General features: G+C 47.1%; 1 protein-coding gene across 14 annotated transcripts in view; it reads right to left on the bottom strand.

The window, feature by feature from the left end:
- The window catches only part of MMP24 (matrix metallopeptidase 24), a 162,584-nt gene that overhangs the window by 18,096 nt on the left and 130,141 nt on the right, over positions 1–14,347 (bottom strand). For all 14 annotated transcript variants that reach the window (XM_073310031.1, XM_073310032.1, XM_073310043.1 and 11 more), the window contains 2 exons: positions 6,612–6,826; positions 2,770–2,908 (listed from right to left, as the gene is read on the bottom strand). In XM_073310031.1, coding sequence (XP_073166132.1) covers positions 2,770–2,908; positions 6,612–6,826 — 354 coding nt within the window. The remainder of the gene's footprint in view (positions 1–2,769; positions 2,909–6,611; positions 6,827–14,347) is intronic.

Below are 14,347 nucleotides of genomic sequence, written 5' to 3'. Positions count from 1 at the left end.
AACAAGATGTGATTGAATGGACTTGTCAATCTCATGTTCCTTGGACTCTGTACAATCATCAAGTATGTGGTTGCACCTGTCACTGCATACCGTCCAGAATAACTTTCTTCGCCATTTATGACAAGATCCACTCCAGACTACACAAGCATAAAGCATGGTGAAGCATGTCTACTGTACTAGTGACACTGCTGTATATTTGGTTTTACAATGAATTCCATTCAGCAATCACTCTTCATCAAGACATGGTCACCTCTGGGCCAAATCCTCCCCTCATTTCCCTGAGATCATGAGTGAAGTGGGTGAGGCCAGATTTTTAAAGGGAGGTAGTTACCTAAACATACAGAAAGGTGCCTAGTTGGATTTTAAAAAGCGCTTAATTGCCCAATTCCATTGATTTCATGACTTCCGTGGGAGTCAGCGCCAAGGGGTTAGATCCACAAAGAGGACTAAGTCCTAGGCACCCCGGACCACAGGCATTGTATGGGGAAGTTAGGGGCCTAAGAAAGGGATTTGGAGAAGCCAGCACGTTGAGCGGTGGGATATGCTGTGGAGAAGGGCAAGGCCTAAGCTCTGCCCATCTGTGACCAATGTGGGAATTTTGATGGTATTTTTATGATTCCTGGTGTACCTCAGTTTTCCTCTAGGCTTTGCACTTCAGTGTACTGTATGTAAAGGAAAGGAATGGTGTGTTTGACTCGTAGCCACCTCAGTCATTAACAAACTGAATAGAATCTACGCATGTGAATGGAGGATCCTGCCAAGACAGTGGACACCCTAATGGCCGGGGCATTCATACCTAGTGACCAACAGCCAAGAGGAGGAGATTTCCCCCCACCTCTCTGCCAGGAAGCAGAGCAAAGGCCCCCTAGCTGGAGAACAAAGGGGAAAGGTGTCAGGAACTGTGAGCTCACGCAGACACAGGGGCTCGCTCCTGGGACTGACAGACAAAGGGAGGGACAGAGTCTACACTGGAACATGTCGGTCAGGGGTGTGAAAAATCCACACCCCTGAGCAGCACAGTTAAGCCCGCCTAAGTCCCTGTGTAGACAGTGCTAAGGTCAATGGCAGAATTCCTAACTATTGGCTCTTGGGGAGGTGGATTGCCTGCACTGACAGGAGACCACCCTCCCTTTGATGTAAGTAGTGTCAACACTGAAGTGCTGCAGCGGTGCAGCTATGCTGCTGTGGTGTTTTAAGTGTAGAAAAGCCCAGAGAGAGGAAGGAAAATTGGTTTCTATGGTTGCACGGCCCAAGGGCCCTGGTGTTGGCCAGTCTGAACTCTGTCTTAACCTTTGGTTCTCTGTGGTAACCTAACTACTTTCAGATTCTGTAGGCCAGGACACTAACAAATTGTTACCTTGTTTGAAAAGGCTGCCTGGCATTGAAAAGGGTAAGAACCAGCCTCCCACAGTGTCTGGCTTGGCTGGACTCACTGCAGGAGGCCACAGAGATTTCTGGCACCTGAAGGCCCAGTTTTGGAGGCCACGGGCCTGGCCTGTGGAACTGTGTGGACCAGCACATTAAAGGAGTCACTCCCAAGGGACTGGCTACAGGCTGGGGCATAGACCAGACCCTGTGAAGCCATGATACCCTCAAAGGTAGTTAGGCACCTATCTCTGGTCAGGATTCTCAGCCATCAGGCACTTAAGCCAGGTCAGCCATTTAGGTAGCCTGTGTCCTAGCAGCTGTGAGAGAGAGACAACACCACCCCCTTATAGCCAATAACTAGGGCACACTCCCAGAATGAGGGAGTCCCAAGTCCAAACTGCTGCTCTGCCTGATTTGAACCTCGGACTCCCACATTTAAGGCAAGGTGCTATAACCCTCGTGTAGAGTGTCTTGCGTGGGGCTCTCTCAAGCAGTCCTGTTGAAGCTGCTCCACTTTGTATAACTAATGAAATATTCACTGGGCAAGTGAGAGACTGAATCCATAGCCTCGCGCACAGAGCACTCACCTACATGTGGGAGGGTCACATGACAGTGGGTTCAAGTCCCTATGCCAATAAGTCTTTATACAAAGTGCAACGGCTTCAACAAGAGATTGAGAGAAGCCCCGCAATGGACCCAACAGCCTGGTGCTTAGGACATTCATGTAAGAGCTGTGGGTTCAAATCCCTGTTCCAACTCAGGGAAAGTGGGGATACAAACCCAGGTCTCCCACTTCCCATGGGAATGCTGTCGCCACTGAGCTTTTGGGGACACTGAACACCTCCCCTCTCCACTAGCTCAAACATCTGCCTACTAGATCAGGTTCTGTACAAAAGGCAGCTAGGGGAATGCCTATTTTGAGAATCCCACCAGGGCTTAGGCGTGAGTTAGCGCACCAAGCAACTCAGGAGCATCAGGACGTAGGCAATTTTGCATATTCCCACTAGCAGAGACTTAGGCACCTCTGAGGATTTAGACACTGACATGGTTAGGCAGCAGCTGAGCAGGGTTTTGAGGATCTGGTGCCTACAGCAGCAGTTAGGCACCCAAGTGCCTTTATGGATCTAGCCCACAGTGCTTGTGAAAATCCTACTAGATACCTAGCTGCATCTTTAAGCGTCCAAATACCTTTAAACATCTGGCTCTGAGCAATTAGAAGTGAGGGTTTGTGAGGAGTTCAGTTACCTTTCTTTGTGGATTTGCACAAATGGTTCCAACATGAGATACAGTTCCAACCAATACAACGCTAGAACAGACAAGCAAAAATCCCATTTGTCAAAGCTTGCCGCAGGAAGAGTAGTTAGAACAGTGATGCAAAATTGTATTGTATACATACTCTACCTTTAAAGAAAACGAATTTCCCATCAGATCTCTCATAGGCAGCATCAATCTTTGCAGGGAGGCCTTTCCAGAACTGTTCAATCTGCATGGGATACCCCTCCTGCACTCGGTTGTTGCGCAGACGCCAAAACCAGCGATCCTAGGAAGAGAAAAAGGGCTCTTGGAGTGTCTGAACTTTTATACCCTACATTCAACCACTAATTAGAGCATGAAATGCCCCCAGATACCATAATGACGACCATAAGCTCTGTGTAGTTGCACTGATCTTGAGCAATGACTGCATTCCAACCAGTTTTGGCTAAGTTTATAGGAGGATGCTTTCTCTTAGCACTATAACAGGTTAGGAACTGGTACTAATCATTACTATCCTTTAATGAGTGTTCTTGTGTTCGTGCATGTGTGTGTGTGCGTGGGTGAGTGGGTCCATCCCACCTACTTGGCAGAAGACAAGATACCAGTACATGCAGGGCCCCTTTTGCATATTTTTCCAGAATTTACAATGAACAATCATACAGTGCTGAAGAGGGTCATTTAGTCCACTGTCCTGCACCATGGCTGGAACTCAGGGAAGATGGCTGCCTTTTCACTGAACCCATCGTACCTCTCAAAGCTGCCAACACGTGGTACTACTGGCACAAGCAATCAGAAGGTGGGACAAGTGACCTGTGGCAGGCTGCAACTCCTACCAGCCACACATGCCTACTGAGCCCCTTTTAAAACAAACAACACAGCATCACGCTGGAGTGGGTCTTCTCCTTCAAAGAGTCCAGCCTCTTCCCAGGGGTCTGGCAGCAAACTAACAACAAGTCTTGTAGTAAAGTTCCAATGAACAACGTGTCCTCTCCCCAGGTACTTCCTTCCCAGCTGTCCATGCTGGGCTCCTGACTCTCCTCAGACAAGCCCATCAACAGATAGGTAGAGTTCACCTTGCCTCTATGAGGTCACCACTCCCACTCTTCTAAGTTCCTTGCTCTGTGGGAATGAGGCAGTTTGGCTCTAGGATTCATTCTGGCTGAGAGACCCTGGGCTCAGCACCTGAGCCCTACACAGAATTGGCAGCCTGTATTCTTCTTAAACCACCAACTGCTACTCCAGAGCCACTTCCTTTTCTCTAACTACTGGAACAAGCCTAGCATGGATTATCTTGGCCCCTGAGACTTCCAAGGTATGTCTGCACTATAGTCAGAGGTGTGAGGGCAGAATGTGGAGACATACCCCAGCTGGATTTGAGTGAGCAAGTTTGAATAACAATAGCAGAGAAGCTGCAGCAACATGAGCTCTACACGCCTGCCAGGGACCCTGAGTTATGTTCTCAGGTGGCTAGGCCATGCTGCGGAGGCTTCACTGCTCTTGTTGTTCCAGCTAGCTAGCTCAAAGCTAGGTTGGGTTTGTCTACAGGATCTGGCGTCATACCTCCAACTGCAGTGTCCACGTCCCAGAGGCCAATATACCCTGCTACTTAATGGCGATAGAGACCACCTGGGAAAGAATTCTCTGTAGTAACTCACAGTGCTCCCCAGCTAGTGTCCCATCACCGGTCATTGGAGATATCTGCTGCTCGCAGTTGCAGATCAGCGACATGCCATTGTAGGCAGTCCCATCACCCCCCCCCGCCCCATAAACTTATCAAGCTCAGTCTTGAAGCCAGTTAGGTTTTTTGCCCCCATTGCTCCCCTTGCAAGGCTGTTCCAGAACTTCACTCTTCTGATGGTTAGAAACCATGGTCTAATTTCAAGCCTAAACTTGTTGATGGCCAATTTATATCCATTTGTTCTTGCGCCCACATTGGTGCTTAACTTAAATAACTCCTCCCCCCCCCGGTATTTATTCCTTTGATGTATTTATATATCTCCCTCAGCCTTCTTTTGGTCAGGCTGAACTAGCCGAGCTGAGTCTCGTCTCATTAGGTCGGTTTTCCATTCCTCGGATCATCCTAGTAGCCCTTCTCTGCACCTGTTCCAGTTTGAATTCATCTTTCTTAAACAAGGGAGACCAGAACTGCACACACTATTCCAGATGAGAGCTCACCAGTGCCTTGTATAACGGTACTAACACTTCCCTGTCTCTACTGGAAATACCTTGCCTGACGCATCCTAGGACTACATTACCCTTTTTTTCACCGCTGTTTCACATTGGCGGCTCACAGTCATCCTCTGATCAACCAATACATCCAGCCCTTTCTTCTCCTCTGTCACGTCCCACTGATACGTCCCCAGTTTATAGCAAAAATTCTTCTTGTTAGTCCCTAAATGCCTTACCTTGCACTTTGCACTATTAAATTTCATCCCATTTCTGTTACTCCAGTTTTCAAGGTCCTCCAGATCTTCTTGTATGATATTCTGATCCTCCTCTATAATGGCAATACCCCCCAACTTTATGTCATCCGCAAATTTTATTAGCGCACTCCCACGGTTAGTACTAAAAATGTTAAATAAGATTGGTTCCAAGACTGATCCCTGAGGAACTCCATTAGTGACCTCCCTCGAGCCTGACAGTTCACCTTTCAGCATGATCCGTTGTAGTCTCCCCTTCAACCAGTTCCTTATCCACCTTTCAACTCTCATATTAATCCCTTCTTCTCCAATTTAACTAATAATAACTAATAATTAATGGATGTATAATACTTGTAGATTCTCAGAAAATTCATTCTGCTCTCCCAGATGACTTGCCATATTTTTCATATAAAACAAAAAGGCTGAATCCCTTCTTTAAGTGTAAAAAGGAACTCAACTTAAACAATGGCATTGAGACTGGCACCTCCCTAACAAATATTTGAGCTTTAGGATCTAACCCAACTCTAAAAGCCAGATCCACAAAGGAGATTATGTTACTAGTTGCCACTTTAAGCACCTATATACAAAATTTAGATTCCCAAAACCACTGCGTAACCCTGAATTCCTGCTGGTAAAGTCCCCATGGAGCCTACATTTGCAGCAGTGGGCATGCATTTCCCCACTTCAGGACTGACACTGTTGAGCTTCTTGGTGCCTGACTCACATCTCGGCCTCATCAGGATCCTCAAACTAGGCATTCTCCCCCCTGTCTCCCCTGCCGGGTCTGATCTGGTCACTCTTCTCAGAATATGTTTATGCCCACAGAGACAAGAAGGTTATATACCCACTCTTGACAGAAAATTGCAGTTTTTGTAGAGAGGCCCCTTCCCTGCTTTATTGGTCCCTCTGCCACTGGTCTGCTGGGTGACCTTGGGTAAGTCATGGAGCTTCTCTATGCCTCAGTTTCCCCATGTATAAAACGGGTATAATGAAACTGACCTCCTTTGTAAAGTACTTTCAGTTCTACTGATGAAAAGAGCTAAGTAGTAGTAAAGTAAGATGTCATCAAAATGCTGATGTATTCTAGATACAGATTTGTTAATATAGCTTTATGATTACATCTGCTACGTAGGAAGAATCCCATTGAACAATGAGTTAGTGCAAGAAGAGTGCTTCTCAACTGTAGGTTGCATGGTTGTTTAGAAGAGTCTCCTATCTGATATTTTTTGCTTTAAAAACATTAAACAGAACCTGGTTTATTTTTTGTCAAAAATGCAGGTAATTCTGAAGGAAAAACAAGATTATGAACATCACAAAGAACACTTTTTCATTTATGCGCTCTCCTTAGGCACCATGCCAAGTGTTAGTAAAATATTTTTGGATCTGCTAAAACTTTCCTTTCAAAATTCTCATGCTCATTGATTATGTCAGTTAAACATAATAGAACTGTTTTCAGTAAAGCAAAGTGGTACTATAAAATGGCTGATAATGTGTAATTATTTACACATATTATTCTTTTCCAGGATATAAAGCTTAAAGAAAACATCATTGGTAAAACAGATTTAGTACCTTGAAAACAAACATTTCTCCTCTAAACAGAGCCACAGTGTTAAAGTTGCCATCACAGATGTTGGGTTTCATGCCTGGAGTTGATGGCCTATCACCTAAAGGCGGCCTGGGGGGTCTTGGCTGTCGTTCATGTTTCCTTTCCGAAGGGGAATGAATCCTGCGCACAGGAAGAGTCGGTAAAGGTCTGGTGGGCTCCAGTGGCTCAGCAGGTGGACCTAAAAAAGAAAAGAAAACTGAAAGGTGAACAGTTGGAATATCTGTTTTTAGTCCTAGGACATTTGAAAGCCAGCACATTGATCAAATATTCCTGCCCAGGGATTCACCAGCAATCTCTCCCTCATTCCTTAGGACAGGTCTATGCTAGAAGCGCTGCATTGGCACAGCTGCGCCGCTGTAGTGTGTCTGGTGAAGACGCTCTATGCCAGCAGGAGAGCGCTGTCCCGGAGGCAGAATTACTCCACCTCCGCAAGAGGTGGAAGCTATGTCAGTGGGAGAGCGTATCCTGCTGACACAGCGCTGGTGCGGACAGTGCTTAGGTTGCTGTAACTTGTGTCACTTGAGGGGGTGTGGGGGGGGCGTGTCTTTTTCAACTTAAGCCCTTACACATTGCACAGACATAAGCAGCAGTTGCCAGACACAGGAGAGCTGGGGGAGGGGAGCATTCACCTAACTTGAGATGTAGGACTGGTGCTTCCAGGATGAGTAACAGGAGAAAAGTCAGCTATTCTAAACAATAAGAATTTAACATGAGTTAATGTATTGAAGTGTCTGTTCACAGATGCAAGGAGTATGGGAGATAAGCAAGAAGGAGTCTGAAGTAACAACACTAACTGCAACTCCTGCTGGGGAGAGAGGCAATAGCTGTTCAATGGCACTGCAGAACAGCTGAAGTCAGGAAGTGAAGAATAATACAGTAACCAATGGAAACGGCAAGGGATGCAGAATGCAATTACCCCAGTTCAGTTTAGCCAGGCTATTGGGTTTAACATCCCTGCTTGTAGAAAAATACCCTGGGATCGCTAATGGACGTACATGATCAGGACTAATTCAAATGATGACAGCTCCCGCACCACTACGGCCTTAACGACCAGTCTGGGGAACTGGTTAGAAAAGTGACACCACTGCCTTTCACAGAAGGTTTCCAGTCTGAGCACTTCTGTGAGCTGACTGAATGACGGCACAAACATGCAGAAACATTACATGCTGTAAAGATACACAATAAGCTCATTGCTGTGTGGAGACCTATACCCTCAACTGTACAAGGTAATAAACATCCTTCTGAGCCTATTATATAGAAATGTTGTTAAAAGCGAGAGGAAAAACTGGTACCAGCTGGATGAAGGGAAAAGGACTGTGATAAAGGATCTGCCATGCTCCTGGCAAGGTCTCCAGTTGGCATGACAACAAGCTGAAAGCTCCTAGACTTTGGGGTGTGATGGATTCTATAAATGCTTATAGTTGGAAACCCCCAAATGTGTTTTGCCTGGTTAATTTTAATTGGCTGAGGCTGCCACCCCCCAGCTAGACAGTGCTTATGCAGGGGTCACTTAAAGAGCCAGTGGGGCAGGCAGACTGGGAGTGAACTTCATCATCATGGCTGCTGCTGCCCCTAGCAGACTGTCTTCTGGGAGGGACCCCGGCATCCACCGTGATGCCAATGGGTCTGTGTTGCCCTGATCTGGAAAGATGTCCTGACCAGGCCATAGAGAGGGAATCAGATGGCATCACCTCCTCCACAGATTAACTCCTGAACAACACCTGGGGCATGTGCCTGAGGTTCCTGCTCTCATCCCCTCCCTTGTGTATCATTTCCTCCCCCAACTTATTTCTCCTGGGTACTGATGTTATCTTTTGGACAGCTGTCTAATAAGCAATAGGCTTAGGCACCAAGCTGACCCCACCTTTTGCAATACTCCTGTAAGCATAGGACCAGAAAGGCAGCTAAAAGCAATGCTTTAAACACCCTGATGCTGGTGAATGTTTGTCAGATCTTGGAGTGGCTCATAAAACCATGTGCTAGGCCTGCAATTTCTCAGCAGAAAGGCTGGAAGTGAAGGACAGCACCAGAGGCAGAAGTTGCATTCATCTTTGCTGTATTTTTCTGTCCCATTTTGTGTGATTTTTGTCTTGTTTTGTTTTAAAGAAAAGAACTAGATTCACGAACAAATGATGAATATGGGGGTTACAGGGCGCTCCCCCGAGGTATAAAGTGTCACATTCAGGCCTGACAGGAGTTGCTGTCACAAAACAGGGAATTCTTTGCCAGTTGGCATTGAGGGATTCTTAGTGCCCCACCAATAAATCCTCTCCGCAAACCCACAGCCCTAACTCACTCCCAGCACCCATACTCCCTTGCTGCTGACAGCTCTGAGTGGAGTCCCATGACCTTGCAGGCCTTCTCCACTAGAGGTCTGTTTTCTCCTTCAATTCTGCCGTTTCTGTGGCCAACCAACAATACAGTACTTCCACATTTTTATCCGTGGGGAGAGTTACTTCGGAGGGATCAGATAAATGGAAAGAGAAGGTAGGTGAGGGGGATGGGGCAGAAGAGTCGTAAGAAGGGCAGGTGTGGAGTGAATCTGAGGTGAAGAGACTGAGGAGAGATGCGGAGGATTAGAGTAAACAACTTATCAGCACAGAGCAGAGTCAGAACTTTCTACCGTTTTGACTGGAATGTCCAAAGGTGAAAAAGGTCCCTGCTTTGGCTGCTTCTGTTCCTACTGTCTGGAGTCTCTGGCTAGCTCCTCTTTGCAGTGTTGCTCCAAGGCCACATAGGGTCTGTCTACACTGCAATTAGACACCCACAGCTCGCCTGTGCCAGCTGACCTAGGCTAAGGGGCTGTTTAATTGTGATTCGGGCTCAGTCTGCAGTACAAGCTCTGCAAGCCTCCCACCTCGCAGGGACCTAGAGTCTGGGCTTCAGCCCAAGCCCCAATGTCTACACAGCAATTAAACAGCCCCTTAGCCTGAGCCCTGAGAGTCCAAGTCAGCTGGTATAGGCCAGCTGCGGGTGTCTAATTGCAGTGTAGACATACCCATCGTTGTGGGGAAGAGAAGCACTATACGGATATGCTGAAGCATGTCTTCCAGAAAGGCATCTGGTCTGGATTTGAAAACATCAAGAAATGGAGAATCCACCACTTCCTTTGGCAGTTTTTTCCAATGGTCAGTCACCTTCACTGTTAAAAATGTGTGCCTTGTTTCTAAGTTCATTTTGTGTGGCTTCATCTTCCAGCCACAGGTTCTTGTTATACTGTTATCCTCTAGATTAAAGAGAACTTTAGTACCGAGTATTATCTCCCCATGAAAATACTTAGACTCTATAATCAAATAAACTTATTTTTCTTTTTGATAAGCTAAACAAATTGAGCTCTTTAAAACTCTCTCACTGTGAAGCATTTTCTCCAGCCCTTGAATCATTTTTGTGACTCTTTTCTCCACAAGAAGCTCATGTTGAGTTGTTTGTCCACTGTGGCCCCTAAACCCTTTTCAGAGTCACTGCTTTCCAGGACACAGTCCCCCCATCTGGAAGATATGGCCTGCATTCATTGTTCCTAGATGTGTAACTTTGCACTTGGCTGTATTAAAACATTTTGTTTGAAGTGGTCCAGTTTACAAAGAGAACCCAATTATTCTGAATGACTGCCCTGTCCTCATTATTATTTATCTCTCTGCCAATCTTTGTTTCATCTGTAAATTTTATTAGCAGTGATTTTATATTTACTTCAAAACATTGATGAAAATATTGAATTTCATTGTTCCTAGAACTGATCCCTGGGGAAGCCCACTGGAAACACTCCATTCAATGATGATTCCTCATTGACTGTTACTTTTCTGAGATTTGTCAGTTAGCCAGTTCATAATCCATTTAGCATGCACTTTATTGATATTGTATAGAGCTAATTTTTAATCAGAATGTTGTGTGATACAAAGTCAAATGCTTTATAAAAGTCTAAATATATTATATCTATGCAGTTATTGTAATCTTCTCAAAGAATGAAATCATATGTTTAACAAGACCTATTTTCCATAAAGCCATGTTAACTGTAATTAATTATATTCCCATCCTTGAATTATTTATCAATTGAATCTTGTATCAATTTTTTTCATTTTTTTTTGGCTTGGGACTGATGTCAGGTTAGCTGGCCTACTTACCCTGGTCATCTCGTTTGCCTATTTTGAATATTGGAACTGTGACAGAATGTACCCCTGTATTCACACACTACACACTATTGTAACAATCATTTGAAAACTCATAATTTGCCGATCAGTATCATCCTAATAAAATATGTGTAACAACATTGTTTGTGAAGTTATAAGATTCCACTAAATGGTGTTATTAACACATGTTCCAAATAGAGGTTGGCAAATAGGTCTGTCTCAAAGAGAGGAATGTGTGCTCTGCTTAATTTGCATTTAAGCAGTAAATGGAACCATCAAGAGGAAAGGAAACAGAATGCTCAAACCAGTGAGAAAAAAAGCAGCAGGGAACATCCTTCCACATAGTTTGTCTCCTGGTACCCAACTCATGGTACATGAAGTGACAAAGGAAGCATTCATTAGACTCTGGGAGAAGGGGGTCCTGACCTAAGAAAAAATGGATACCTATCTTTGGTAACTTGTTCTTCAAGATGTCTTGCTCATGTCCATTCCATTCTAGGTTTGAGCATGCCCATGTGCGCAACCGTCGGAGATTTTTGCCTTAGCAGTATCCATAGGGCCTGCTGTGGTTCCCCCTGAAGTGCCGTGCTCATGCCGCGGTACATCAGGGGCCACCAGCCCTGCGCCCTCTCAGTTCCTTCTTGCAGACAACTCTGACAAAGGGGCAGGAGGGCGAGTAACGGAATGGACGTGAGCAACACATCTTGAAGAACAACAGCTATGAAAGGTAGGTATCTGGTTTTTCTTCTTCGAATGCTTGTTCATGTCGATTCCATTCTAGGTGACTCACAAGCAGGATCAATGGAGGTGGGCTCGGAGTTCACCATCATGCAGTTTGTAGCACAGGTCTGCCAAAGCCAGCATCGTCCCAAGCTTGCTGGGTCAGCACATAGTGTGAAGCAAATGTGTGGACAGATGACCAGGTCGCAGCCTGACAGATCTCTTGGATCGGCACCTGTGAGAGGAAGGCTGCCAAAATCGCCTGTGCCCTAGTCAAGTAAGCTGCCACTACTGGCAGTGGGAACACCTTCGCTAGCTCATAGCAGTAGCGGATACAGGCCGTGATCCATGAAGATATTCTTTGGACAGAGATAGGGCAACCTTTCATCCTCTCTGCGATCACCATGAACAACTGTGTTGACTTACAGAACGGCTTCATTCTGTCTATGTAAAAGGCCAGAGCCCATCGGACATCCAGGGTATGCAAAATGCAACTGTTGAGTGGGGCTTGGGACAAAGGACCAGCAAGTATATGTCTTGACCAGTATGGAACTGGGAGATGACCTTGGTTAGAAAGGCCAGGTGCGGACGCAGCTGAACCTTGTCCTTATAGAAGACCGTGTAAGGTGGTTCAGACATTAGAGCTCTGATTTTGGACACTCAACAGGGCCGAAGTTATGGCGACAAGGAAGGACACCATCCAGGAGAGAAGCAGGAGGGAGCAGGAAGCTAGGGGGGGACCCATGAGCCGTGACAGCACAAGATTCAGGTCCCAAGGGGGTACCGGATCCCAGACATTCAGGTAAAAGCGCTCCATGCCCTTCAGAAACCATGCCATAATAGGGTGGGTGAAGACCGACTTGCCTTGAAATGGAGGATGGAACTCCAAAATGGCCGTCAGGTGCAACTTGACTGAAGAATGACAAGCTCTGGAGCTTAAGGTGTACCAAATAGTCCAGGATGTCCTGCAGTGTGGCCTCTCCATACAGCTGCGACGATCCAAGGCCCAACACGCAATTTGCTTCCACTTTGCCACATAGGTAGTTCAGGTGGAAGGCTTCCTGCTGTCCAGCAGGACTTGCAGGACACCAGGGGAACATTGTTGTTCCTCTCCACTTAGCCACGCAGTTGCCAGGCTACAAAGTACAGCGCCGCCAGGTTCGGGTGCAGCAGATTGCCATGGTTCTGGGACAGCAGATCCAGCTGAAGAGGCAGCTGCAGGGGGGTGGCTGCCTACAGACTCAGCAGCACGCTGAACCAGTGTTGACGAGGCCACGATGACCATGGCCTTGTTTTGCTTCACCTTCAGGAGGATCCTTATGGATCAAGGGCACCGGCAGGAAGGTGTACATCAGCGTTCCCGACCATGAATTCAGGAAGGCATCCAACAGGGAGCCCTTGTCCCTGCCCTGCAGAGAGCAGAACGCATGGAACTTCCTGTTCTGCCTGGACGCGAACAGGTCTACCTGGGGATTCCCCCTCTTGCGGAAGATCAGTCTGACTACCTCTGGATGGAGTGACCATTCGTGGCAAAACGAGAAGGTCCTGCTGAGGTGATCCGCCAAAATGTTCTTGGTCCCCGGCAGGTGGGCAGCCACCAGGTGAATGGAGTTCCTCACGCAAAAGTCCCAGAGGCTGAGTGCTTCTCGACAAAGGGCCGAAGACCTGGCACCCCCCATCTGTTGATGTAATACATTGTAGCGGTATTGTCCATCAGGACCTGCACCACTTTGCCCCTCAGGTGGGGCAAGAAAGCCTGACAGGACAGTCGAACTGCCCTGAGCTCCCTTACATTGATGTGGAAGGCCAGGTCGGGTTGTAGCCAACAACCCTGGGTGTTGAGCTCACCGCGGTGGGCTCCCCAGCCCAGATCAGAAGCATTCGAGACCAGGGAGAGCGATGGGGTTGGGAACACAAAGGGAACTCCTTGGAGCACACACTTGGGATCCTGCCACCAGTCCAACGACAGTGGGACATGGCTCGGCACTGTGACTACTTGGTCTAGGGGTGCCTGCTGGGAATGTAAACTGAGGCCAGCCACATTTGCAGAAGCCTCATATGAAGATGGGCATGACTGACAACATATGTGCACACGGCCATGCAGCCCAACAGTCACAGACAAGTGTGGGCCGTGGTGAGCGGATGGGCTTGTATGTGGGAGACTAAGCCCGCCATGGCCTAAAAATGCGCTTCGGGAAGGAAGGCCCTGGCCTGCATGGAGTCGAGGACCACTCCGATAAACTCTATGCATTGGGCTGGTGTTAATATGGACTTTTCTGTGTTTATCAACAGGCCCATGTCGCTGCAGGTGGAATGCACCAGATCAAGGCTCCTTTGTACCTGTTCCGGAGACCTGCCCTTGATGAGCCAGTTGTTGAGATACAGAAAGATCTGGACCCCTTGACATCTGAGGTAAGCTGCCATGCATTTCATGAACACCCTGTGGGCCAAGGACAGGCCAGAAAGTAGCGCCGTGAACTGAAAGTGTTGCCCGACTACTATGAAGCACAGGAACCATCTATGTCCTGGGAATACAAAGACATGGAAGTAAGCGTCCTTTAAATCGAGAGCGGCGTACCAGTCCCCTGGATCCAGAGAAGGGATGATGGAGGCCAGGGAGACCATGTGGAATTTCAACTCCTTGAGAGATGTTGAGGCCATGCAGGTCCAGAATGGGTCTGAGGCCCCCTTTCGCCTTCGGGATTAGGAAGTAGCAGGAGTAGAATCCTCTTCCTTCCATAGCCTGAGGAACCTCCTCTTCAGTTCCCAAATCTAGGAGTTTCTCAATCTTCTGAATTAGAAGATGGTCGTGAGAAGGGTCCCTGAACAGGGATGGGGAAGGGGTGGGTGGGTGG

Source organism: Lepidochelys kempii, chromosome 13 (assembly GCF_965140265.1).
Source record: "Lepidochelys kempii isolate rLepKem1 chromosome 13, rLepKem1.hap2, whole genome shotgun sequence".
Taxonomy (NCBI): Eukaryota; Metazoa; Chordata; order Testudines; family Cheloniidae; genus Lepidochelys; species Lepidochelys kempii.
This window is presented reverse-complemented; position numbering and strand designations above follow the sequence as displayed.